The sequence below is a fragment of the Notothenia coriiceps genome, unplaced genomic scaffold, assembly GCF_000735185.1.
Source record: "Notothenia coriiceps isolate Sejong01 unplaced genomic scaffold, NC01 NC01_scaffold00037250, whole genome shotgun sequence".
Lineage (NCBI taxonomy): Eukaryota > Metazoa > Chordata > Actinopteri > Perciformes > Nototheniidae > Notothenia > Notothenia coriiceps.
Genome location: NW_011369951.1, coordinates 15,393,373 through 15,417,956, shown reverse-complemented (window position 1 = coordinate 15,417,956; position 24,584 = coordinate 15,393,373). Strand labels below are relative to the sequence as shown.

General features: G+C 40.1%; 1 protein-coding gene across 1 annotated transcript in view; it reads right to left on the bottom strand.

The window, feature by feature from the left end:
• LOC104967368 (CUB and sushi domain-containing protein 1-like) overlaps nt 1-24,584 on the bottom strand; it is a 192,487-nt gene that overhangs the window by 102,987 nt on the left and 64,916 nt on the right. Inside the window, 7 exon segments of the mRNA XM_010796776.1 lie at nt 3,534-3,721; nt 7,489-7,627; nt 9,957-10,148; nt 11,994-12,205; nt 12,653-12,779; nt 16,555-16,746; nt 18,839-18,995. Of these exon segments, the coding sequence (XP_010795078.1) occupies nt 3,534-3,721; nt 7,489-7,627; nt 9,957-10,148; nt 11,994-12,205; nt 12,653-12,779; nt 16,555-16,746; nt 18,839-18,995 (1,207 nt within the window).

The following is a 24,584-nucleotide window of genomic DNA, read 5'->3' as shown; positions in this document are numbered from 1 at the left end:
AATGCCATTCAGCGGTGTAACAGTTAATAGGGGTCCCCTCTTTCTACACTCAAATTGTGTACCCTACATAACACATTACTAATAAATATGACCCATTGATCTCTAGAGCACACTTGCCAAGTGCACACATATAAACAGACATGCATTTGAGTTAGTTATTAACTCTAAATTGTGTCTAAAATGTTTATGCAGCTCAATAAAAGGACATTTTCAGCTTCCATCAGGGGTCAAAACTATTGGAGGGACTTGACAGGCTGCTATTTGTAGACTAATATAGATCATATAGAATATTTGCTTTTATATCATCTCCCCCTTGGGAGAGGAAGGAACAAATAAGGGTAATTGTGCAGTCAAGATAACTCAAAACTGTCTTGGCTATTTATGACGTGGCACTGGGCCAGCTTGTTTGCTTTACTGTGATCGCCCAATAACAGTGAGATATTGGGCCTGACAGAGGAAAACCGCCAGACAGAGAGAGAGATGGAGGGCGAGATGGAAGTGAAACAGGGAGACGATTAAGTTTGTATTTTAATTAGAGAGATGGCAGAAGAAAGGTAGTGAATTAATGACAAAAGTACAGAGGTGTGAGGCAGCGTGAGGAGACAGACAACAGAGAAGGAGATAATCTTTTTTTAATTAGAGATACATGGAGTGAGAGAAACACGAGGAAAAATGCTGCATAACATTTGACAGAGCAGATCTAGTCTCTAGTCAGTCAAACAACTAATCATCAGCTCTGCACTGTCTGTGGCTGTTAAATCACCCCCAGTCAAGCAACATCTGTAAAACCAGTATGAGTCACAATCTGTGAAAGTAAGAAAGCCATGGGCTGACATGGAACAGCAGCCGTTTCAGCTGGAAAACTCTTCTAATAAACAGAAAGGGAGAAATGACTTGAGTAAGATATAATCCAATCAACAGAACACTCCTGTATCAAATGTGTTGTACTCAACATCAATCCAAATATTTATCAAATACAGGGGCAGGTTTAGGATTCAAATGTAGAGTGAGAGCATTTCACCTTGACTTTGCGTCGGCAATCTGTGTGTGTGTGTGTGTGTGTGTGTGTGTGTGTGTGTGTGTTGACTAATTTACTCAGACAGGAGCTCATTACACAGTCAGCTCCTGATCTGAACCTAGGACTGCCCTCTACGACACACTCTGCAAGTGAAGTACAACCCATCGGCAGTTCAGCAGTGGGATGTATATATAGATGCAGAAATGCAGCAACTCACTTAAATGCCATAACATTTACTCAAAAGCCAAGTTCAGTTGCAGTCTGCGGTGATATAACAGTTCAATGATGGTGAAGTAAGATAATGTAAGTTTGATAAATGGGAAGCAACAACCTTTAACCTATTTAAGTTTAAATTACAGTTATCAGATCTTGTGTTCATTATTAATTATCAAATTTTTCTAATAATCTATTTTTTGTTTTAAAAAAGCTTATAATTAATTGCAGACTCCTGCATCAATCACAATCAAACTGAGACTCTAGCCAGATGTATCTGTCGACACATTCAGCACATGTTTGGGCTCTATCTGCCCTATACAAAATCATAGTCTGCCCTATACAATATTAAAGCTGTAATGTAATGCAGCACTGATTCCTCCTGCAATCCATCAAATATAATAATCACAGCTAATTACTGGCCTATTTTTGTAGCTTTGAACTTAATCAGGCCCAGAATCGAGTGCCAATTTATTACTTTTGCTGCGACGAAAAAAGTCACAGATTATTACTATGACTACATGAACTGGTCTTTTACTAATGCAGCTTCCCTAATACTGCTAAACTACTTCCGTTTCTAATAATACTGCACTTAAAGTTCTACTACCACTATGATCAGTACTACTTTAACTGTTACTCATCGTTCTACTTCTTGCTATACGTGTACTCAAGGGTGTAACTTTGGTTTGAGAAGTGGGGGGGACACAAAACGAATGAAACATTGTTCTCGATTTAATTCCATTTCCTGCTTTTCTACAAATATATATTAGGGACTATGGTGTTAACTAATCCAAGAAAAATGTGTAGTGTGTATAATGAGTGTGCAAACTTATCTATCCATGAACCTGTTTTATTTGTGATGACCTCACATCCTATAGGGGGGTCCGGGGGCATGCACCCCCGGTAAGATTTGTTTCTTTAAATTGAAGTTAAAGGCATCAATCTGGTGCACAAATTAAGAGATTTATGGATACAGCTCTCAACACTCATATGAAACAGAACTGTATATATTTCAATACTCCAAAAACCATTAGAATATGCTAACAACCAATAAGAAATCATTCATATACTCCTCTCTCCTATCTTTATCTTACCTAGTCTGCATTCTTTCTTTTTATTTATGCATATTTTACTAATCACTTCCCTTTCAAACTGTGTTTTAAATTTTTTACTGACATTGGAATTACTTTCTAACTTATTTTTAACAACTATATTAAATAGATGGAAATATTTGTTTAGACCAAACCGTTTGAGACCCACTGAGATAACTAAAGTTTACAATCACTCAGCGAGTCCTTTACCTCCCTGAGCTGACGTAATCTCAGCCTCTCAGTCCGACAGGAGAGGACTCTCCCTCTCCTTATTGTTGAAACAGCTTCTAATCTCCGTTAGCTCCGAGCTAGCACCAGATGCTAACAACAACCCCCGTAACTCTCTCTCTCTCTGTCTCTCTCTATCTCTCTCTCACACACAAAATGCGCTCCTGCCACACACACGCTCCTCCGTGACGATGACCACAAAAACACATTTGAAAAGTGGGGGGGACACAAACGGGATTTTGAAAAGTGGGGGGGACATGTCCCCCCTGTCCCCAGTGGAAATTACGCCCATGCCTGGTACACATTTGGTGTTTTGTCCTTTCCAGAAGCTTCTAGTCCGTCTNATTTTTAACAACTATATTAAATAGATGGAAATATTTGTTTAGACCAAACCGTTTGAGACCCACTGAGATAACTTAGACTAAAGTTTACAATATAATTACTCAGCGAGTCCTTTACCTCCCTGAGCTGTTATCTCAGTCCGACAGGAGAGGACTCTCCCTCTCCTTATTGTTGAAACAGCTTTATAATCTAATCTCCGAGCTAGCACCAGATGCTAACGACAACCCCCGTAACTCTCTCTCTCTCTGTCTGTCTCTCCCTGTCTCTCTCTGTCTCTCTCTGTCTCTCTCTCTCCCTGTCTCTCCCTGTCTCTCCTTGTCTCTCTCTGTCTCTCTCTGTCTCTCTCTCTCTCTAACACAAAATGCGCTCCTGCCACACACACACACAGACGCTCCTCCGTGACGATGACCACTTGCGTAAAAAAATAAATAAATTGAAAAGTGGGGGGGACACAAACGGGATTTTGAAAAGTGGGGGGGACATGTCCCCCCTGTCCCCAGTGGAAATGACGCCCATGCGTGTACTACCACAACTAACAATCGTCTGTAAATTAGACTTTGAAACATTTCCTAAGAACAATTTCAGCAGGAAAGATAAACAAGGACTTTGTATTAAAAGCACAGTTTTTGGGGTGTAATTACCTCTGAATTCGATGGCGAACCCAGACATGCCCAGTGAGGCGTCCGATCTGAACGCCAGGAAGAGAATGTTACTGCTGCTCTCTATTCGCTCTGGGGCTTGGTTGCCTTGGAGACTTGCTAGTAACGGCCCATTAGAGTCTTCACCCTCGTAGATGTGCAGGAAGTCGTAACTTGGCTCCATGTTGAAACTGGGGTAGAAAACAAAAAGAAACGTGGGGTTAAGAATCCAGCAAGAGTGTCTGCATAGTTTGTTTGTGCTCTTTTTTCAAATTCTCTAAACCAATAATCAAATGATGTATGTTGTATTCAGATGGCTGTATAATTCATCTAATGACTGCATATTAGTGTGTGCTATCACTCTTCTAATGGTCTGCTAACTCACCTTCATTTTGACATGTTTACTGGATTTTTTATTAAGTGGATTAAAAATGTAAACTTTAAATATGTATTGTTGGTTTTCTCTTGAATAATTTAATACGGCAAAATATTGTCAACAATAATTGAACTTCATAGATATTTAACAAACATAACAATGGTGTGTATGCTGCTGCAAAGCCATCGTGCTGCATCATCTGGATATTATATTGGAGAAACTGTTGTCTCACTCTGAAAGTGTTTGTAAAGATCTATTTTGATTTATATCCTCATTATGTACGGTATATGCATGTGTTTGTTTGGCACAACATATTATATTTAACCTGCAGCCCAACCCTACAGGAGCTCCTAAAGCATATTTCTTGGTAAAAAAAATTCTGGTTTTCACTTCGACAGCTTTTCCTCTTCTCTCCATACATAGGTGAAGACATGTAGTCCTCGTAAGGGTAAAAGTCCAACAACAAAAACACACACAAGGTCTTAGTGTATGTTGCGTTAGCACAGTCTTGTATCTGTCCAAAATGTGTCTGTCAGTGTACAGACTAACAAATATATATATATTTATAAACCTCCCTCTATGGTTTCTTGAGTGTGTGTGAGCTCGGACTACTACCTGTCTGGTAAAACTACACCTTCTTAGTGTTGTGGAAGTCAAGGGACTTAACTGTGTGTGTGTGTGTGTGTGTGTGTGTGTGTGTGTGTGTGTGTGTGTGTGTGTGTGTGTGTGTGTGTGTGTGTGTGTGTGTGTGTGTGTCAGAGCAAAGGTAGATAAGAGAAGGGGTTGATGAAACATTTCCACATTTCATCCATCCTAGCTATCTTACACTGGCTTTTAGGTTTGATTTGAAGATAATATGGATTACTTACAAAGCCCTGAGAGGCCTTGCCCCATGTAATGTATCGGACCTTTTATTGCCCTATGTCCTTTGTCGCACCCTGAGGTCGTCTGATGCGTCCCTCTTTGTTGTTTTTAGGTTCAGATTCATACTCTACACTATACTCTGAAAATGACCTGCCTGAGGTGATCACGGCTGTAAACTTTGTCGGATCGTTTACATCACTTTCAAACCCTACTATTTTAGAATTGATTTTCAGTTATTTATTTATGTTTAGGGAACTCTAAGTTGGTTTTGATCTCTGTGTTTTATTCTCAGTTTTCACGTTAATTTATTTGTCTTTGTATTTCAAATGTTGCTATTGTGAAGCACTTGTATATTGTTATAATCATGTACAAAAGGAAACCTTTTTATGTCAGAAGCACTGACATAATAAAGCAGGCATGCAAGGAACATTTCAAATCAAGGTTAGGAAATGAAACACGTACGTTTTGCGGAGAAGTAAAAAAGAATACCATAGAGGCCAGACACAAAAAGACAATCAATAATTTATGATATTCAAAAGAATACCAAAGTTCAAATAAGTATAAAGAATGCTCGTGTTTAAGCCCTGTGTATCTATCTGGTACAGAATGGGCTTAACTGCACATAAGCCCTTTTGCCACTGACAAAGCATTAAAATGATCCGTGCTAATACCTTTTGCATTAGTGATACATCCTTGTCTGAATTCTAAAGCCAATAAATGTCAAGAACATAAAGATCTCACAGAGCAAAAAATGGGACAACAACATAACCTCTCATGACCGCATGTGTCTGTTAAGACTTCAATTCAAATTAAGAGCAATGCTGAAAACTTAGTACATGTTTTACTAATTAATGATTTTGGCTGCTAACCTTTAAGCACTACTATAAAAGAAAGGTCAGTTTTATGTGGACACTAACATTATCGTAATGTGACACCACACACTTGATCCTCACGATATTTAAGTAACAGTGATTTGATTCAAAAACTGAACAAAGGAATGAATCATCACAAATTGGGGCAAATTGTAGTTCAGCTGTGTTTATAAAAACAAAATTACTAGGTTCGAATTGGACATACAATGAAAAAAGAAAACGCACACAGCTTTCAAAAAACAATCACATTCAAGACAACTTAATTAAAAGTAAAATAAAAACTGTCTAACTGTTAGTAAAGAAGGGAATTATCTTTCCAGCTGAAAAACATGAAGCAAAAATTGGGTCATTTGTTCTCCTTTGGCTATCTGGAGTTAGTCCGCTTTGCTTTTATCTCCTTTGCTACATGTGAAACTCCAATCTTCATTTTTTCGCCTTAGTCACAAGCCCCTAACCACTGTGACTTGTAAAAATATTCACCACTGAGGCACAATCAGGACGGGAAATGTAAATAAACACTGCCCTATTACCAAAAAACAAAAACACAGAAACACTGAGAAATCCCTTTCTCTTTCCTCCCGAATATCACTCTCCAAATCAACAAAGTTTATCTGCCAACATGTAAAAAGTTCATGCAATTCTATTTTCTCATATTATGAATCCTGTCTTCAACGATGCATAGGAAATACATCATACATTTCAACTTCCTGAATCTAGATAAGACCATCTCACCACAAACCAAACATTAAGTTACAATAGTTATGTCAGTGGATTTGAATGTAGTTTTTCAGACGGAATAAGCTTTCCTGACCCAAATGGGTTTATTAGTTACCTTAATGATCCTTTACTGAGTGTTAGTTTACATTAGAGTGAACTGGACCTGATCCCTGACGATACAGCACAGACCTCCTTCACACTGTAACGGCCCGTCCACACGGCGGCGTGCGTTGAAGCTTCAACGCTTCTGCCCATTCACTTTGAATGGGGTGATGTCGCGCTTTGCCGAACTGCATTGTGGTTCCGTCGCTTCGCTCGCAAAAGTGGAGCAATGTTCAACTTTTGAAGCTTCGACGGAAGCGTCAGCCAATCAAATCATATGCCAGTACAAGCTCTAGCCAATCAAACCACGTGCTTGTGTGTCCGGGGCGGGAGATTCATGTGATTGGTTGTCGAGTTTCAGACACGCCCACCGGCAAGCTTCAACGCACGCCGCCGTGTGGACGCTGCATAAGGGGCAGTGAGGCATGACACTACTCTCACCAAGTAAACTCATAAAACAAAGTCCATGGAGGGTAATACTTTTTTTAATTTAAGCCAGTAGAAAAAACACATTTAAAAAACAAATCTAATGGGACCCTGTTCAACCTTTAAATCTTTAAGTTCAAAATGTGTTATGCTTCCTCAGGTATTTGGGTCGACTAATTAGAAATGTCTTTAATGAGTGAGATCAGTGATCTGCCCTGTTGTGTTTGTTGCAGCCTCAACATGCAGGAACACACACAATGATGTTGCCCTCTTATCTGTCTACTTTTATTGTAATATTATTTGTGATCTGTTAGCAATCCTTCTTCAACACCAAACAAATGTTTAATGAACACTGGTTTGTCATAAAGCAATCAGTTTATTTGATTAATATTTAGACACTTCTCATTGTTGCCCGCCTGATGCATCTAAGTCCACAAAAACATGGACAGCTTTTTAAATATCAAATACAAGAGAGGAAAGTCTGAACTCTAAATATATTGCTCTATGAGCACAGACCTGGTGTAAAGCTTAGGAACACATATCAGGAAGGTACATAGTGCATACTAGATACAGAGCCAAGGTTTACATTTTGCCGGCTTACCTTTTGAAGATGAGGGCAATGACAAAGTCTGGGTTGACCCTGACTCTCCAATCACACTCTTTCCCTGCGGGGTAAGGCTGGGGGTAGTTAGGAGACAGAATTACTCCTGAGGGGCCGCTGACGTTACCCCCACAGGTCGCTGGAGACAAATAGTAAGAGAGAGACAGAGAGAAGAAGGTAGAAAGGGAAAGAGAAGAAGAAAGATGATTACGCAGCATTGGCCTTGGGGTAATTTAAAAAAGAATCACTCCTGGTTGACCACACATATTTCCCCCACAGGTCGGCATAGTGGAAGAGAGTTAGTTAGCGATGGGAAGTATGGCAGAGGTTGGTTAGAAGAGACAAAATGACTCCCAGGTGGGCCGTTGATAAAACCGCCACAGGTAGCTGAAGAGGTTGAAAGAGCAAAAAGGAGATAGAGGGAGAGACTGTGAGATTTAGACAAAGTGTGAGGCTGGGGGTAGTTAGCAGAGAGAATCACCCCTAGCGGTCCTGTTATCCCGCAACAAGCCAGAAAGCAGGAAAGAGATATTGGCAAGAGAGACAGAGAGATGCATTCAAGCAGCAATTTGGTGATGTGAGGAAAGGATTTGAAACATGGAGAGGTGTCTTGGGGGTGGCAGGTGGGTGTGAACGGATTATCAACCCTGAAATAGAGGTAAACAAAGGCATTAATAGTTGCAAATCACTCACAGACACACACATTCACGCTCTTGGTTTAATCTGAGGAGCGTTTGAACACCCAGGGAATCACCTCCCGAGGTGAGCGTGCAGGAGAGAGAAGCACATGCAGGCTAAGCTAAGAGATACAGTCGCGCAAAACGTGAGGTCACTGGCAAAGAGTCAGAGGCAATATCAGGAACAAAGCATAATGCGTTTCACAGGCATGGTTATAAGGCAAGTCTCTGTGAGCGTGCTTCAGGACTTCACAACACGGCTGGCTGATAAAGAGAGGGGAAGGAACATAAAGGGAGCTCCAGGGTCACCACGGTGATAGATGTTGCAGGAATATTCCCCAACTCGCTAATGTTGTTAAATTCAATATTTCAGCTGTGTCTTATTTTATACCTAATCCTGCATGGTAACAATAAAAACACGCAGCCCCACACCTTTATGGTTATCTCTGGTGATTTTCCTCATCCATCTAAGACCGACTCGACACTAGATATTTCATGTTCAAGGTAATTGGTCCGGCAGTGGCTCAGTCGGTAGGGGCATGGACTGTGAGCCTTAGGGTCGCCGGTTCAAGTCCCCGACCAGACCTAAAATATGGAGTGTGGACTGCTACTTGGAGAGGTCCCAGTTCACCTCCTGCCCTGCCGTGGTGCACTTGAGCAAGGCACCGGACATTGCTTCCCGGGCGCTGTACAATAGCTGCCCACTGCTCCTAGTACTGGACTCCTGGTACCAGGATGGGTTAAATGCAGAGAACACATTTCACATTGTGACCATTAAAGAGGGTTTCATTCTATCGATTCTAATTGCACATGAAATAACTGGGCGTGTAGTTTAGCAGCATCAAACTACCGGCTGGAAAGTGTGGTCAGGAATGTGCTACAGGCTTCTTTTGCACTAAAATGGGAATTCTATCTTGTACGGTGAGGACACTGAAGGGCTCTTGCTGCATTACAGATATCATCTTTTACTTGCACTGACTCGGCTATTCCTGTACCTTCTCAAGAAAGGCAGTCTTCCCCTCCTTCCTTCTTTAAGAGAAGAGAGTCAAGTGTGTCAGAAGGAGCCGATAAAGGAAAGACACCCAAAAGTGGGAGAGAAAAAAAGAAGAACTGCAGCGCAATTGTGTGAACGAGGTGTGGAGTGGGATGCGGAAGCTCTCTGGGTTATAAGCAGCAGGTGGGCCAGATGGTTGTGATGATAGAGAAAAAAAGCATTGTTGTTTTTCAAAGCTTTAAAACAGCAACCCTTTGACAGATTCCTGCGTCATTCCGTTTTTTCTCCAACCCTACCTCTCCTCTTCTGAATTTGTGTGTGGTCCACAGCGACACTGCTGAATACTTATCCAAACCTTAGTTCTTTCAGCACTTGTTCTGATCTTAAAGACCAAGCATCCAGACTGAATGGCTCTGACAGCAGCATCATTTGGGATTGGAGATCCTCTCACCAGCAAGCCTGGGTTGATGTGCCTTCAGAGAGGTGTATCAGATGTGGCAGAACAACACAGAGAGCTGTTTGTTGTCTGCTCTCTAGAGTCTACACTTGAGATTTAAGACACACCTTTGGATCATTCCTCTTCCTGAAGGCTCTGCACTTGGTGTTTCATTGTTTGATGTATTCATTGGAGCTTCAAATGGACGTTATCTAAAATCTTAATATCCATATTTAGTCTCCCTTTTTTAATGTGCAGTGTGGCATTGAAGTCTCCAACTCATTAATGTCACGGTATCATTTTTTAATTTAATGTAATCTCAGTTTGGCAGTCAGTCATCTACAGATAAATGTACACCTACCGATACACATTGGGGGGTCAGGTTGCCAGTAGAATCTGTTATCCACCCGTACACATGTGATGGTGTCGGAGCCTTGCAGCTGGTATCCTGGGTCACACTGGAAGGTCGTACTGTCTCCAGGCTCCTTGCTGTCGCCGTATCGAGAACCATTCACAGGGATGCCGGGGTCATTGCACGTTGTTGCTGTAGTGGCTGGAGAAAGTGAGACGGACAAGGTGAGACAGTTATTGACCTACTGTTGGTTGGAGGACACGATCAGTCCTATCAATGATATTCTTATCGTATTTTGCCTGTGGAAGATAGAAAGGTTTAGCTTCAGTTAAAGTGACCATAGTTTATGAAAATGAGATGTCCTTTTTTTTTTAGGTTTCATATGTTGGTCTTCCTGTGAACAACTGGAATACTATAATGCGTCTTTTTCTTCAGGCATGTACATTTCCCTTAGAGTTACGTTTCTTTTAGTTTTTATGTTATGTTTCAGACAGTGGACATACAAGGCACTGCTTGAATCCTCATTAAACAGTAGACTCATCATTTTATCTCATGAAGCTTCGGATTCAAAGAAAGTTTCATCTCAAATATTAGCTAGAGTTCTGGCCAACATTGTTGTGGAAGCCGGCCTTCTGATTTACAATCCTGACTAAATATATGTTATCTTTTGCATTTATATTACAATAGCTTGAGGACAGCATAACATCGAATAAAAAATCACATTTATAATATTCTTTTAGTAAATAACAGCTTTTTGTACCATCAGGAACACAGAAAGTGTAAAAAGTAGGATCAAATTAGAGAAAAACCTAAATAAATGAGTAATTACAATAACCCCCCCCCAAAAAAAACCCACTCAATAAATTCACAAAGCCTTGCTTTAAATAATCCTGTGTGGTGGCAAAGAACATTATCTTTGCTTTAGTAAATCAACATTGGGGTAAATATAAGGAGTCATTACCATAGTAATGGAATAACACTGCTGTGATTAGCATGTTTGTGAGTGCAAATATTTATTGTTTTAAATAAGGGGAGCAAGGCGAAAAAACTAATGTGAGGGAGAGATGGAGAAAAAGAGTGAGGGACAGAGAGCATTGGATCTAAATATTTTTTGACTGGATGTATGCATCTCATTAAAACAAGTTAATGTGTGTGTTAGAGTGTGTGTGTGCTGCTTTGCATGTGGATTTATACAAACAACAGAGCAAGTGGAGGTGTGCAATTGTTGTGCTGTAAATAAATTCTATAGAGAATATATACAAGCACATGAACGTACGTGTGTGTGTGTGTGTGTGTGTGTGTGTGTGTGTGTGTGTGTGTGTGTGTGTGTGTGTGCGTGCATGCATGCGTGTGAATAAGTGCTTTTTAAAGTCTGTATGAGTGTATGCCTCTGATTGATTTCGCTGCTACAGTGGATGGCATTGACTTTGGCCAATGACTCTAAAAAGGACTGTGCACACATGTTTGGGTCCCGTGGCTCAGCAGCGAAGGCCACGAGTGGAACCAAGGGGAAAAGTTAATGTCCAGTTTGCCCTTCTTGAAATGATATGATGAAAACACTTATACTGAGATTCATAGTTGTTACTTTTGTAAGTTCAAACCCTCAAAATGAATGTAAACGACTTTTTTTATTAGCCTATAAAATTAACACACTGCACATGTTATTATATTATTATTACTCAAATGTATCAATATCCTTAATTATTATATACCAACCCTGCTAGGGGGGGGCTCTTCACTTTATGAGCCTCGGCCCCAGAGGGTGAGATATTACATTTCATTCTCATTTGATTCTTTGCCTTTTTCAGAAATCCTGTTAAATGCAGCGTTAATTCCACATTAATTGTCCTACAGCTAATATAAATGAGGTTTATATCATAATTAAGAAACTATTAGTGTGATGAGTTTATTAACTAGCTATATTAATTTCTAACTCCAAAAAAGCTTTTTCATCATAAATGGATGATGGGTGTAGAGGGAAAGAGAGATCATCCAAATCAGTAAAATAATTGTGCATTTTTTACGTTTGACGATAAGTTTACTTACTAGAAAACTGGATAGAAAATCCTTGCTTGCTGATGAAATAATCAGTATCAAACTGCAGTGTGAGTACGTTGAAAGTCGAGTGGATATCTTCAGGTAAGGCTGGGCCGGACCATTCTTTCAACAGGATCCCCCCGTCTGACGGCCCAGATGGACCATCCCAAACCCTCAGGATATCGTGGCCGACCTCCGTGTCAAAGACAATGAAGTGGAGGCTGAGGAAAACACACACATTCCACAAGAGATCAGAGATCAAATGCAAACATTAACATCTGTTCTTCATTCAGCAGCTTTACCCAAATCAAGTCAACCATCAAAAAATGATGAAGCAGAGGTTGAAGATAGACGCATCACACAGCAGGGGCCACACTGTGTTGAGAAACACAGTGATGGCATAATGACTAATGTGGTGTACTCTCCTACACAGCAGTGGCTCTGACAGTGAGCATTTATCTATAATTAGTGAATATATCATTACCTGACAGTCCTGTAAGTGTCAAAGTGTAAAGTCCTTGTTAAGAGAGTTGACTAGTAAGCTTACCTCAACTTGGCCAGAGCAAAGCAATTCAGCATATACGTGTTGGAATAGCTGTTGTCTTATTTCTATTTTCCTTTCATTTAAATCTGCAGGTCATCATCATTCTAAAGTGCTTCACGATTACCTGATAGTCTTGCCCATGTCAGCCTCTATGGTCCAGGTGCAGTGGAGGTTGTTGTCGTATGGAGCAGGATATCCTGGAGAAAGTATCCGTCCAGAAACTGCTCCAGTCAGGTGACCTCCACACTCCGCTAGAATCACGAGACAAAAGGGTGAACATCACAAGGACACCACATTTCATAGGTTTTCACCTCTTTTGATTTATGTCCTTTGAAATGTATCGATCAAATCATTACTAAAACAACAAAACTGCTGCTATAACGATACTTCACACATTTACCTGGACATATCAGAGACAGCAGGAGCATCAAAGCATTTAACAAAGGAGGAATAAACCCATCTTTTCAAGGATTGCTGCAGGGTTACTACGAATAAAAAAACTGATGAAAGTAGTGTTGGAGACTTGCAGCAACAACTCGGTTATAAAATCCACTTTATTGAATGAAAAAGACATTTGAACTGTATTGGAGACCGTGAGTCCCTGAATCAACTTTTCATAAGGTGACCTTATAAAGAAAATATCTCAACTAATTAAGTTCGGCAAATTCACTTGTAGTCCAGGGTGGATCTGAAAAATAGATAACCCGATTTGTACAAGGTTTATTATAATTCTTGCTCTTTTGGATGGTCTCTCTCTCTGTGTGAGAAAAAAAAAAGGATGCCATGAAATGCAAATTATAGTTTGGATTAGATTCACAGATAATGGATGGGACTTTATCTTATGTAATTAATAATGAAGTGTGGAAAAAACATTCTCGTCATGCTTTCACCCATCCTTAAGCCAAACACAAAACTAACAATATAATTTTCCAAAATAAAATGCAGAACTTCTTTCTGCAAAAGTTTGAAAAGATGAGTTCCAGCTGACCACGGATCTGTACAGGAGGGTTTTCTGTATCATACTTGTTTTTGCTTAGGGAACATGAACCTTCCTTCTATCGCATATCATGTTTAATAACTGTTGTCTCTGTTCTTTAGGGTCTGTTTGGGTCGACTGTGTTCAGCACTGGGTCTATTTTTGAGTCCCTGTATGGTATTTCTTCTTGTCTTCTCTCCAGCCCTTCTACAGTTTTAGCTCATCTCCATATCTCTATAAGAGGTGATTACTTTGCTGTAAATAATCCTGGGATGTGAAGGTTGAGTTAAATGAAAATCCATTAAAAAAGGCCTTGAATCACTAAATCAACCTTGAATTATCCAAGTTCCTGCTATACAGTTGTATGTGTTGTGAATAACTTGAATGGCTGTTTTCCCTCTAAGGAACTCCCAATAGTGTTCAAGTTCAAGAAAAGATACAGTTTATTGCACCAGAGAAGACTGTCTTTTAATGCTATTTTTGTATTGTCTTCACTGGCGAGTAACAGGAGAGATAGCAGGAAGCAGGGGAAAAAGGCTGGGAGCAGATTTGAACTCATCATGGAAGTACATGGCAGCCCACTGAGCAACCAGATCGCTGCAGATTAGAAAACTGTTTTGTATAGGGAATGCTTCATATCAGTGAGTGCATGGTGTGTTTGTGTGACTTAAGAGGGCACCATTAACTCAGCTCTGCAATCTACAATAATATGACAACCCGTTGCTATTGTATTATCTTCGGCAGCATGCTCACAAAAACACATTCATATGTAAACACAAACACAAAGGAAATAGCAAATAACAATCAAATACATGGCCGGAAATATACTTGAAAGCACATTACCAGACACATAAAAATACAAACATAGCAGGAAAGTAACTACTTCACTATGTTTTATCTTGAAATGCAGGTAGAGAGGATATGAGGCACAAAAAAACAGTTATAGTAAGCCTGAGACCAAACACAACTGGAATTTCCCAGCAAAGAAAAGCAAAGAGAGAATAACAGGCACCCACAATTGCAGAAAAAGATAGACAGGTTTACTGCATGAATAGGAAAACGTCAGAAAGAGTAAGAGGGAGACCACAACTCTGTTTGACTCAACGTGGGAGAGACAGCGAGAGAAAGACAGTATAGAAACAGCCGGAGGCAAAACCATCTCCTCATCTCCATGCTAGAACGTGCAGATGTAGAAGCAAGCCAGACAGACAGGGGGGGAGACAGAACGATGAACGCCCCAGCAGACAGACAAAGGAGGAAGATACAAAGGTAGCTTTAGAGGAAGTTAGCCCAGGGCTCCACCAGAGTACTCTCCTGGTTGCTGGCTCACCTGAAATAAGGCAGCGACAGAGCAGCTACCAATTAATGACTGACTGCAGGGATACACACACACTTACACACATCCAACCAAACACACACTCATTCACACCCACATGAATGCATTCACCCCACATAGTGCACACACTTTCTTCTTAGTTGCCATTAGCAACCACATCAGGCCCTGTCCCACCTCAGAGAGTTCAGGTGTGCTGGCAGGTTAGAGAGACACACGGCTTTGTGGGTAGCAGGAGGGAATTACAAATGAACATGTGCCAAGTTCCTGCATCTACTCAGCAAGGTAAAACTACTTAGGGAAAGTGCTTTCATTTGTCAAATGTGCAAAACCACAAAATATTTATGGACAAGTAGGAATTATGGACTTCAAAAATTGTGAATCTGCTTAAGGGACTTTAAAGCTATGGAACAATACAAACAAACAAATGTCAAGTTCATGCTTCACTGGTGGTTAGTGAATGAAAATAAGGAATCATAATGGCCAGCTGTACAAGCTGTGGCTAAAAGACAAAAATAATGTTACAGGTTCATAAGCAAAAAGGGAAAAACAGCATGTCACAGCACCTGAATCGTTTGGCACACTCCTCTCCAGCTTAATTAACAGCTGCCAAGTGCCAACTAAAGCTAACACTGCCCTGAAGCAGCTTATCTACCTTAAAACCTATTAAATATTCTAACATATTCTAGGAATGCTAGAAAACAAACTTTTACTTTTTGGCATTTTCAAGGTCTGAAAAATTACACCTGATATTTTTGGAGTGCAGAGCGGAAGACACGTACTGTAGATGGCTGACTATTAAGGGATGCTTACGGGTACTTTTCATCATAACCCTGTTCAAGATCAATACAAATCTTTCTCAATTATCATTTGTCTCTTCTTCCCATCACAGTTGATTTTGTATAAAAGTAAAATATCTTATACGACACAATTTGAATATCTCCTGGTGGAATTACTGCCAGGAGAAATTAAGTACTGTATTAGAATTAGTTTGCCATTTAAATAAGATGCATTCATTAAATGTTGGGTTTCAATACTAAAGTCCATATGGCTGCACTTCTACTCCAGTCCAGCACCAGAAAGATCTAGTCAACAATTTCAGATGAATCAATAAGTTTTTACATCACATCATTTACTGCCATCTGAAAATAAATCTCTCCAGATTGAATATTCTATTTATGTGCATACTCAGAATAGAAGTGAAATCTAAGGCTTCTGTCAAAAGCGTTGGCATAAAATACTGTGAGTGCCTTCAGGAGACAAGAAAGTAGCCTTGCTTACATTATACATTTATCACAGTTCAACTCAGTCATCCCCTATTTTTGCACTTTAAGTATGCCATCCTTAAAGTACAGAGAGGCCTGGTCCACTAAAATCTCATGCCCAGTGACATCCTGCTGTCCACGCTCAGATAGTTATGTGTGCGCAGGTTGATGGATCAGCAAGAAATGTTTTTACTCAGTGCCACCATGAATATTTCCCACAGAGTGTTGAATCAGTTCCTATGCCCTCTTCTCAAGCATTCAGCCAAATGGACTCAATCACTTGTTCGCTCACTCCCTCTTTTGAATCATCATGCTTTTGCAGGAGCTTAGTAAAAGAAAACGTGATTTTTCCCCATGCTATGTTTCTCAATGAATAGATGTTTAATAATTCAGACCTTGTGGTTTTGAATTATTGATGTATGTAGAACCTACACATGTGGTGGCATACTAACCGTTACAGGAAGGAAGTGGTTTGTCCCAGGCCCGTCTGTCTCCGCTCAGGCAGGTCAGTGTCCCGGTGCCATAGAGACTGTATCCAGGGTTGCAGGAGTACAGGACAAAAGTGTTGGCATAATGGCCGTCGTCTTGAGTCTTATAGCCATAACTAGGCACACCTGGTTCCTCGCAGCGTACTAGGTCAAAACCTAGAAAGAGACAAGCAAACATAAATAGAGAGAAGCACACGCACAGGCATACAAATGAGGTCTTTCTGTGAATGCAGTAAGCTAACATTGCATTAATAAACAGGGTGATTCAGAGCCGTTTTGGACATAAGGTCAGTGTTTTCCTCCTGAATCCCACCACCTCTGCAGAAATGTAAAGTTTTAACACCCACTGCTAATGCTGAAACCTGATTTGACAGCTGTGATATTCTACTCCTATGCTTGTGTCTATGAAAAGGGAAGAGCTTCTCCCCCTTCTGAGAGATATAATGATGTGTAGCGAGCAGCAAAGCGATTATATTTCTGGATTGAAAATGTGGTTTCTATATGGAACTGTGGGAAAACATCAAAAGATAATTTCCCATCCCACACAACCACAAATATACTGTTCACTTGAACGAGCACACTGCGAGGGACGTCTGGATGTTTTGAAGATAACAAAGAAGAGAAAAGTTTCGTTTGAATAAACAAAGACACAAAAATGTGCACGTATTGTCTTTCCCTTACATCAGCCTCTTATGAACGTCTGAGTTGCTATGTAATGGAGAATGAACAGTGAATCAGTCACTAGCTTAAACTGCTGTTTCAACACGTTTGGCTCTGCTTATAGTATAGAAGCCAACCTCTGACATGACAACTTAGTAAAAAATATAATACAATTAAACCTATATCTAAGATTTGAATAACCTGTCATTTACACAGCACACTGTAGCAGCAGCCTTGGACATTAATATAGAGATGCTGCTGAATATTTGATTCAATAAAACCTCCACCAATCATCTTGACTGTAGAGTGATGTGATTATGTTAAAAACAATACATATTATCTGTTATTTCTGGAAATCAAATCTGACCGCACTCAATGTCCAATCAGTTAACTCCTCTATAAAGCTTGGTAATAACGTTTGTTTACAAAGCCAGCAACTTTTTAAGTGAGCTATCTTGTTTAGTGAGCCGTGCCTATCCTGCATCAATTTCAGGGAAACAGATGCATCTCATTTCTGACAACCTTTCTTGGTAATGTGTTGAACAGATGTTTGAACTCTTATTACTCCGTTAGAATAGCCTCTAACACTGTTTAGTATTAAAGCAGATTTACTCAAATCCCTGACACTAATTAAGAAACCATCGCCATCTCTCTTGATCAGATGCTTCTCTGCCTTTTCTTCTGAATAAACCCTTTATCAATCTCTCTTATCCATCTATCCACTCATCCGTTGTAGTAGGTGTCACCTTCTCCAGTTTGACGACTTGCAGACTAACGGCTGTATAATGGTCTTAACTGACGTACAGAGCATCCATCTAGTATCCATATACCATCTACCTTCATGTGCGTGTCCCTCCGTCCAGCGGTTCTTCCACTTCAGCTGTGTCACTTCCTCACCTTCTTTTTAATGACTTGCAGATAAATGCTTCTCTAATAGCCTCCTTGACTTACACAACAGCTGGGCCTGCCTTCTTAACAGACTCTCTTTAAAGCTCATAAAATGTGTGAGTGTAGGTGAGAGAGAGAGAGAGAAAAAGAGAGAGCATTTATATTCATAGTGTATGCTCAATTATATTTGTGCCTGCTGGTAAACTACTGTTGCACTTTGGCTCCACCTCCAGCAGAATTGCTTGTAAAAGTAATTGTTGATCTCTCTCAGCTGTCAGAAGGGAAAGACATGGCTTGGTAATTTGCTGACGGAGAAAGACAAGTCTCTAGAGTTTTGTAGTACATGACTCCTATTTTGTTCTAGTATGTAGCACTCAAGAATCACTTGGCTGAAGCACAGGACAGATGCAGGATATATTAATGAGTGCAATCTAACACAATCACTAGCACTCTAGTTTTCAATTAAAAACATCTCCTTACAAGGACTGCGATGATGAGAACATTTAAGAAATTATTGTTTGTGTTCTGTTGCGTTCATGAGCAAAATGTGTTTGTGAGAGAACGAAAGAGAGGATTTCTTTTTCTTTGGCCTACACGTACACATGTGTGGCTGTATGAGTAAATATAATGGAAAAACAAACTGTATCGCTGTCGAGTTTTTAATCAGTTGACTTGAGTTCATCTTTCTCGAACCACTCACTTGTGTATGTGAGGCGGAAGCCCTGATTGGTCCCAGAGGCGTTGCTGTTGAACTCCAGCCACAAGCGATTGGACGTGCTATTGATGACAAGACCCATTATGCCATCATGTGTAAAGTTTCCAAGTAGACGGGATGTCGTGTTCTCCCCATCATACACCTGTCAATCAAAGCACAGGAACACAGAACATGAATTTGAACGTGTTTCTAGAGGATGTTTATGTAGGTGCAGGTGTTCACATTTCAGTTATCATAAAATGAGGGGGGCAGTGATTTGCTGACCCTTTCTGGAAAAAGGGTGCCATAAAATGTGGTCAGTTCTGAAACTGAAATTGCAGGGCTCTGCTGTATTTCCTGTGCCTCAACTCTGCAACACACTGTGATTCATCCAAAAACCGAACAACGCAAGCGAGGCAAAAAAAACCTCAGTGTGCCCCAGGAAATAGCCACTTTGCTTAGCTTTGCATCAGCTGGGGACTTTTAAAGCACCACATGATAGAGCCTAAAATGTGAAATGAATGATTCTGAGGTCACAAATGAGTTGTAAAGGGTTCTGATTCAGCCTGAAGGAGAGATGAAGCTTTCCTTTTTTATGGTAAACCGTCAACATGTTTATGTAACAATTCCGGGAAGATTGAACAGAATGTTTGTGGGTAATTCAATTGGTAAACTCACTTGAAATGCTGGTTGCAACGATAAAAAGGGTTGTTATGAAACTGTTGTACAAACCTAATTTGGATTTGGAGTTTCAATCCTGGTCTAGCACCTGGGTCAAGCAATAGATTCAAGTATCACTTTAATACAACATTTTTTGATTTTTGATTTGCAGCTATGATAAATATTTAAAATGTGTCTTCTATGGTTGATGTAATTTAACACATGAAATACCTCACAAGATATACATTTTGTTTCCTAGTTTACAAGTCTTAGCATGCATGTTCTCTGCTGTTTACCGAGCATTGAGTTAAAAACAGCAAATCACTGCCTGGTTGTGTGTGACTTGGTTTGAAAATACATATTAGAGGGGAAAATAGCAAGAAAGTGAAGACAGGAAAATAAGATGTGTTATTGGACTGGATTAATATTGCAGGACTAGCTTGCATCCTCTTTATTTCTCTGTTTTTCCTTCTTGCAAGAATTATGAAAATAATGAAGCTAGACTCAGTCTTTCTTTTTGGTCTCCTAACAATTTAGCTTCTTTTCATTTGAAATATGATCGTCAAGCTATAACTGTGCGCTCACAGTGGCCACAATCCAAAGCCGCCAATCATTTATTTCAAATGAGCGCTACATACAGTATGAAGGTTGGAGCAATGGCTGCCAGAACATAACAACTTAGAAATGTGAATATTTCTATAGCACATTTACTTACCAATTACCAAGTAGGTAAGGTAAGGTATGTTTATTGTATCGTTTATACACATTTCAGACGCAGAGGCAATTCAAAGTGCTTTACATGATTATTAACACATGATAATAGAACAGAGAGGAACACAATAAATAAACATAATGGAATAACAGTTTCATTAAAACAATGCATTGATGAGATATAAAATAGTTTAAAAACAACATCGTAAATACGGTAAGTGCTAAAACAAGTTAGAAGGCTTCTGGGTAAGCAGCTGTAAAAAGTAGTGTTTTTAGCCTCGACTTAAAAGAACTCAGCGTTGGTGAAGACCTCAGAGTTTCTGGAAGTTTATTCCATTTGTGGGGAGCATAAAAACTAAAAGCAGCTTCGGCGTGTTTGGTTCTGAGCCGGGAAACAATGAGTAAGCCCGCCCCCGATGATCTCAGAGCTCTGGGGGGCTCGTAACAGGGCAGACATATATTGGGGTCCCAAACCATTTAATGCTTTATAAGTTAACAATATAATTTTGAAATCGATTCTGTAAGCTACTGGTAGCCAGTGCAGAGACCTGAGTACTGGGGTGATGTGTTCTACTCAGCATAGAGAGCAGATTAGTGGATTATAGAGCAAAAGAGAATAGATAGATTCATATTAAGGAATACTAAGAGCCACTTTTCCAGTTTACAGGTGGTCAGTATTTGGTACTGAGATTCTTTCGTTTATGCTGGAGTCTACTTTGTTGCTTTCTAGTCTCTGAATGCTTGAATGTGGACATTAGAGAAGACGTAGTTTAGGAAGTGAAGTCTATTTCTGACTGCAGTTTGAAGGGGAGAATTAGCACTCTCAAGCACCTCATAATACTATCTCACAGCTGGGATATAAATGCGAACGGCTCGTGCTTATATTTGGCAGCCTGGGGCATTTCCAAAGATTGGTGGTGACAGGTCTGCAGGTGGCAGGGATGCCACAGAAAAAAGGCTAAGGAGATGTACTGCTCTATCTCTGCAAGTACTGCCAGTCAGAGGAGATACCGCGACATGAAGCCAAAGCAGGAGCTACATCATGTTCATACATGACAAAGATAGACAGACATGGTGAAGCACACTGGGAATTTAAGCATTCAAAAAGATGATCATGATATGTGTGGCAATACTCCCCCAAACTTAATTTCCCTTCCCTATCCCTCCCTCTCTGTATCCCTCCAGTTCTACCCGTCAGTTTCCCCAAATGTTGCATTTGGCTGTCCACCTCTTTCTTTCTGTTTCTCTCTTTTATTCTCTCTATCATTTTTCTCCTCCTCTCTCTGTTTCTGTAAAACTCAGTATGGTTAATGAAAAGCCCTGCAGCTCATAAATCAACATGTCACCATCTGCCACCCCTCCTCCCTCGCTCTTCTGACTCTCTCCTTTTCTTGCTTGCACTCCCTCCACCTCTATTTCCATGGAATAATTCCTGCACACCCCTGCTTCGTTTCTTCCTAACCCTCTTATATTTCTTCGGGGATGTAGTACCACTGAGTATCTTTAGTCAAGCACTGAATTAGAGGACATTTGTTGGCGTATTGAGCTTGGCTAGACCTTTCTTTAAAAAGTGCCAAGGCAAAAACGTAGCCAGTAGCGAAAGGAATGGTAATGAGCTGTTTCATAGGAGATTTCAGCCGAACGCGTGCTGGATCTGTCAAACAGATGGTTTGTGTTCAGCTGTAACAGGCATTAAGTCACATACTGTTAGCAGGGGGAGTGGCGTGCTAATTGCTAGGCTAAGTGGCACTTTGGAGCTTTCCTCCCATTTCATTATACTTTGCACTGTGCTTTCTGATCGTTATATGGGAAAATAATAATTAACACACGTGTTGTAACTTACTAGTAGTTGCTCTTATACTTCATTTCAATACCACCATACAAGATAGCTTTAGTGCAGATCATTTGATCAACAGCTGCTCCACCAGCATTACATATTTTAAAATTAGAATTGTTTTGACAGGAAAATGCGCAAAAACTCTTTAAGGTCAACAGTCATGGTAGCATCCTAATTGAGCTGGTATGCTCAGAACTTTTTTTTTGTATTCCCAAAAAATGGAATGGAATGGACAAATTCAGCTATTCATACTACCAATCAACTTAATGGCTTAATGGGTTCTTCCTTCGGGCCGGAGGTTAGTCCCAAAGTGTAGAACAAAGTGGTAAAAAAAATGTGCTTTATTCCAGCAGCCATTGCGCAAATTAACAAGTTGTAGCAGTGCCAATGCCTATGTATTTATTTATTTATTTATTAACTTTGTGGATTGCTCATGTTTTTACTAGTGGTTTTTAAATGTAATGGACAAGGGGGCGCATTTACAGATCTATAAATATTTTACGAATGTGTGTCATAATGGATCGCTTGTTTTTTATCTGTAAACAAATTCTACCTACGGGTAGAAATAAATAACCTGAACCTGATTTGTTATGTCATCATCCTCCTAGTATTTTGTACTGTATTGAATGTATGGCCCCTCTACACCACTGCATGAAAACCATTGTGCTGTACAGGGAGAGGGAATAACTGCAAAGAAATTCTTAAGTTTCATCTCATTTAATAAAGTTATTTTTAAGTAATTGGAAGTCAAAAAGTCTGATATTGTTGTGTGCCCTTCATTGAGCATGACATGTCATTCTTGCAATGAGTCTTTGGACCTCCCATAACTTTTTGATTGCTACGTTAGCATCCGGCACATACTCATTAACTTTTGTGATCTCAAGTCATTCTCTGTGTACTTTCCCTCTGCTCCTTATTTTCTGATAAGGAATCAATTTATTACAGTAAATACTATGTCAAAAGCCTTGTCAAGAACACAATCACAATTCTTAAAACGGCAAATGCCATGTTCTGCTCTCCGATCTTGGCGGATGCATTTTTAAATACAGAGACAATGACATAGTGGGAGAGGTGTAAAGCTATCTAAACTAGGCATGTTGTAAAGTAAAGTAAAGCTCTTAAAGTTCTGAGGCTATGGTACGTTAAAAGGAACATTTAAGAAGTTTATGTTGGTGTAATGCCATTCTGAAAGTCAGGACAAACCCTGCTAATACAATCTTACCACATACAGGCTCAGCCAATGCTCTAGGCTTAATACTGATAATACACTCAACCACATTCTGGCTTAACCATGCCCTCAGGCCTAATACCGCTAAGAGACATTGTGAATAGAAACAGTTTTACGATGTTAGTAGGACTGTGAAACAGCTCTCACAGCTGCTGCTATCTGACACTGTAGTGGGCACATGTGCCCAATAGAGGATTTATGAGGAATTCCGAGCCTTGGGAACATCTGTAATGCTCTCGGTGTTATGGAAACAGAGAGCACAACTTTGCACATCAAAGGTTGTGACATGTGAACACTTTAATACATTCCTCATACATACATTGTGACAGCAGATCCTTAAAACATGTTTGCAGCACACTGAGGAAACAGGTATTGCAGGTATACATAATGAGTCAATTTGATGTTTTTTTTACAACAAAACAAAGGCTAATAGACGAGGCATTTGTGTGTGAATACAAATCCTTATAGCTGCAGTCTATTTATTCTATGAGGGCATTCTTCATTTTGTTGCATAGCTCTTTATTTGACTTAGTGTTGCCACATGTTACAACCAATACAAGTGTATAAAACCAAGGTTAACCTTCACTAGAACAATAATATACACTGCAGTGGGTTTGTTATAGGGTTAACGGAGGCCAATGGATCCCATTGTGTTTCCCAAGTATTCATTCAGCCGTGGATGGCCGCTGCAGCAGGAGCACCATCAGCACTAATAGAGAACATGGGTAATAGACCCCTGCAGGGATGTTACAGCTCCTTACAGCAATGTTTAACACATCTAACAGCTAGGGCACACCTTGCTCTCACAATTTAACTTCCTACTGGGAAAACCAAGGATTTAAAGCCCCTCCTGTCATTCAAGTTTTAACCAAGCATTTTTCTGGCTCACCTCAACATCTCATATAATTAAGGCCTACACATTCCCTGACAATATAATTGGACCAGGTATACATGGCTGGTAGAAAAGCTTGCAAAACGAATGGGCTTTGACCGCTCCATTGGGAAAGGGCTGGCTCCACAATGCATCATGTAAATGACTTCTGATAACACACTACACAGATATATACTGCATAGATGGGAAATTCCCAGTCAAGTATTTGATGTATTTGTCAAATGCAGTAGGGGACAAACACTAAGTGTGCGATAGTGTATGTTTCTGCAAAGGCAAGGCATGCTTTAGTGTCTGCATGATACAAACATTCATTTGTATGTGCTTCTATGTTTCCACTGTTCATCTCTGTCCTCTGCTGTGTTCAGAGTAGCTGCTGTGTGCTGCTATCAGTGTGTGAGTTTGACCGAACCCCCCCCCCCCCCCC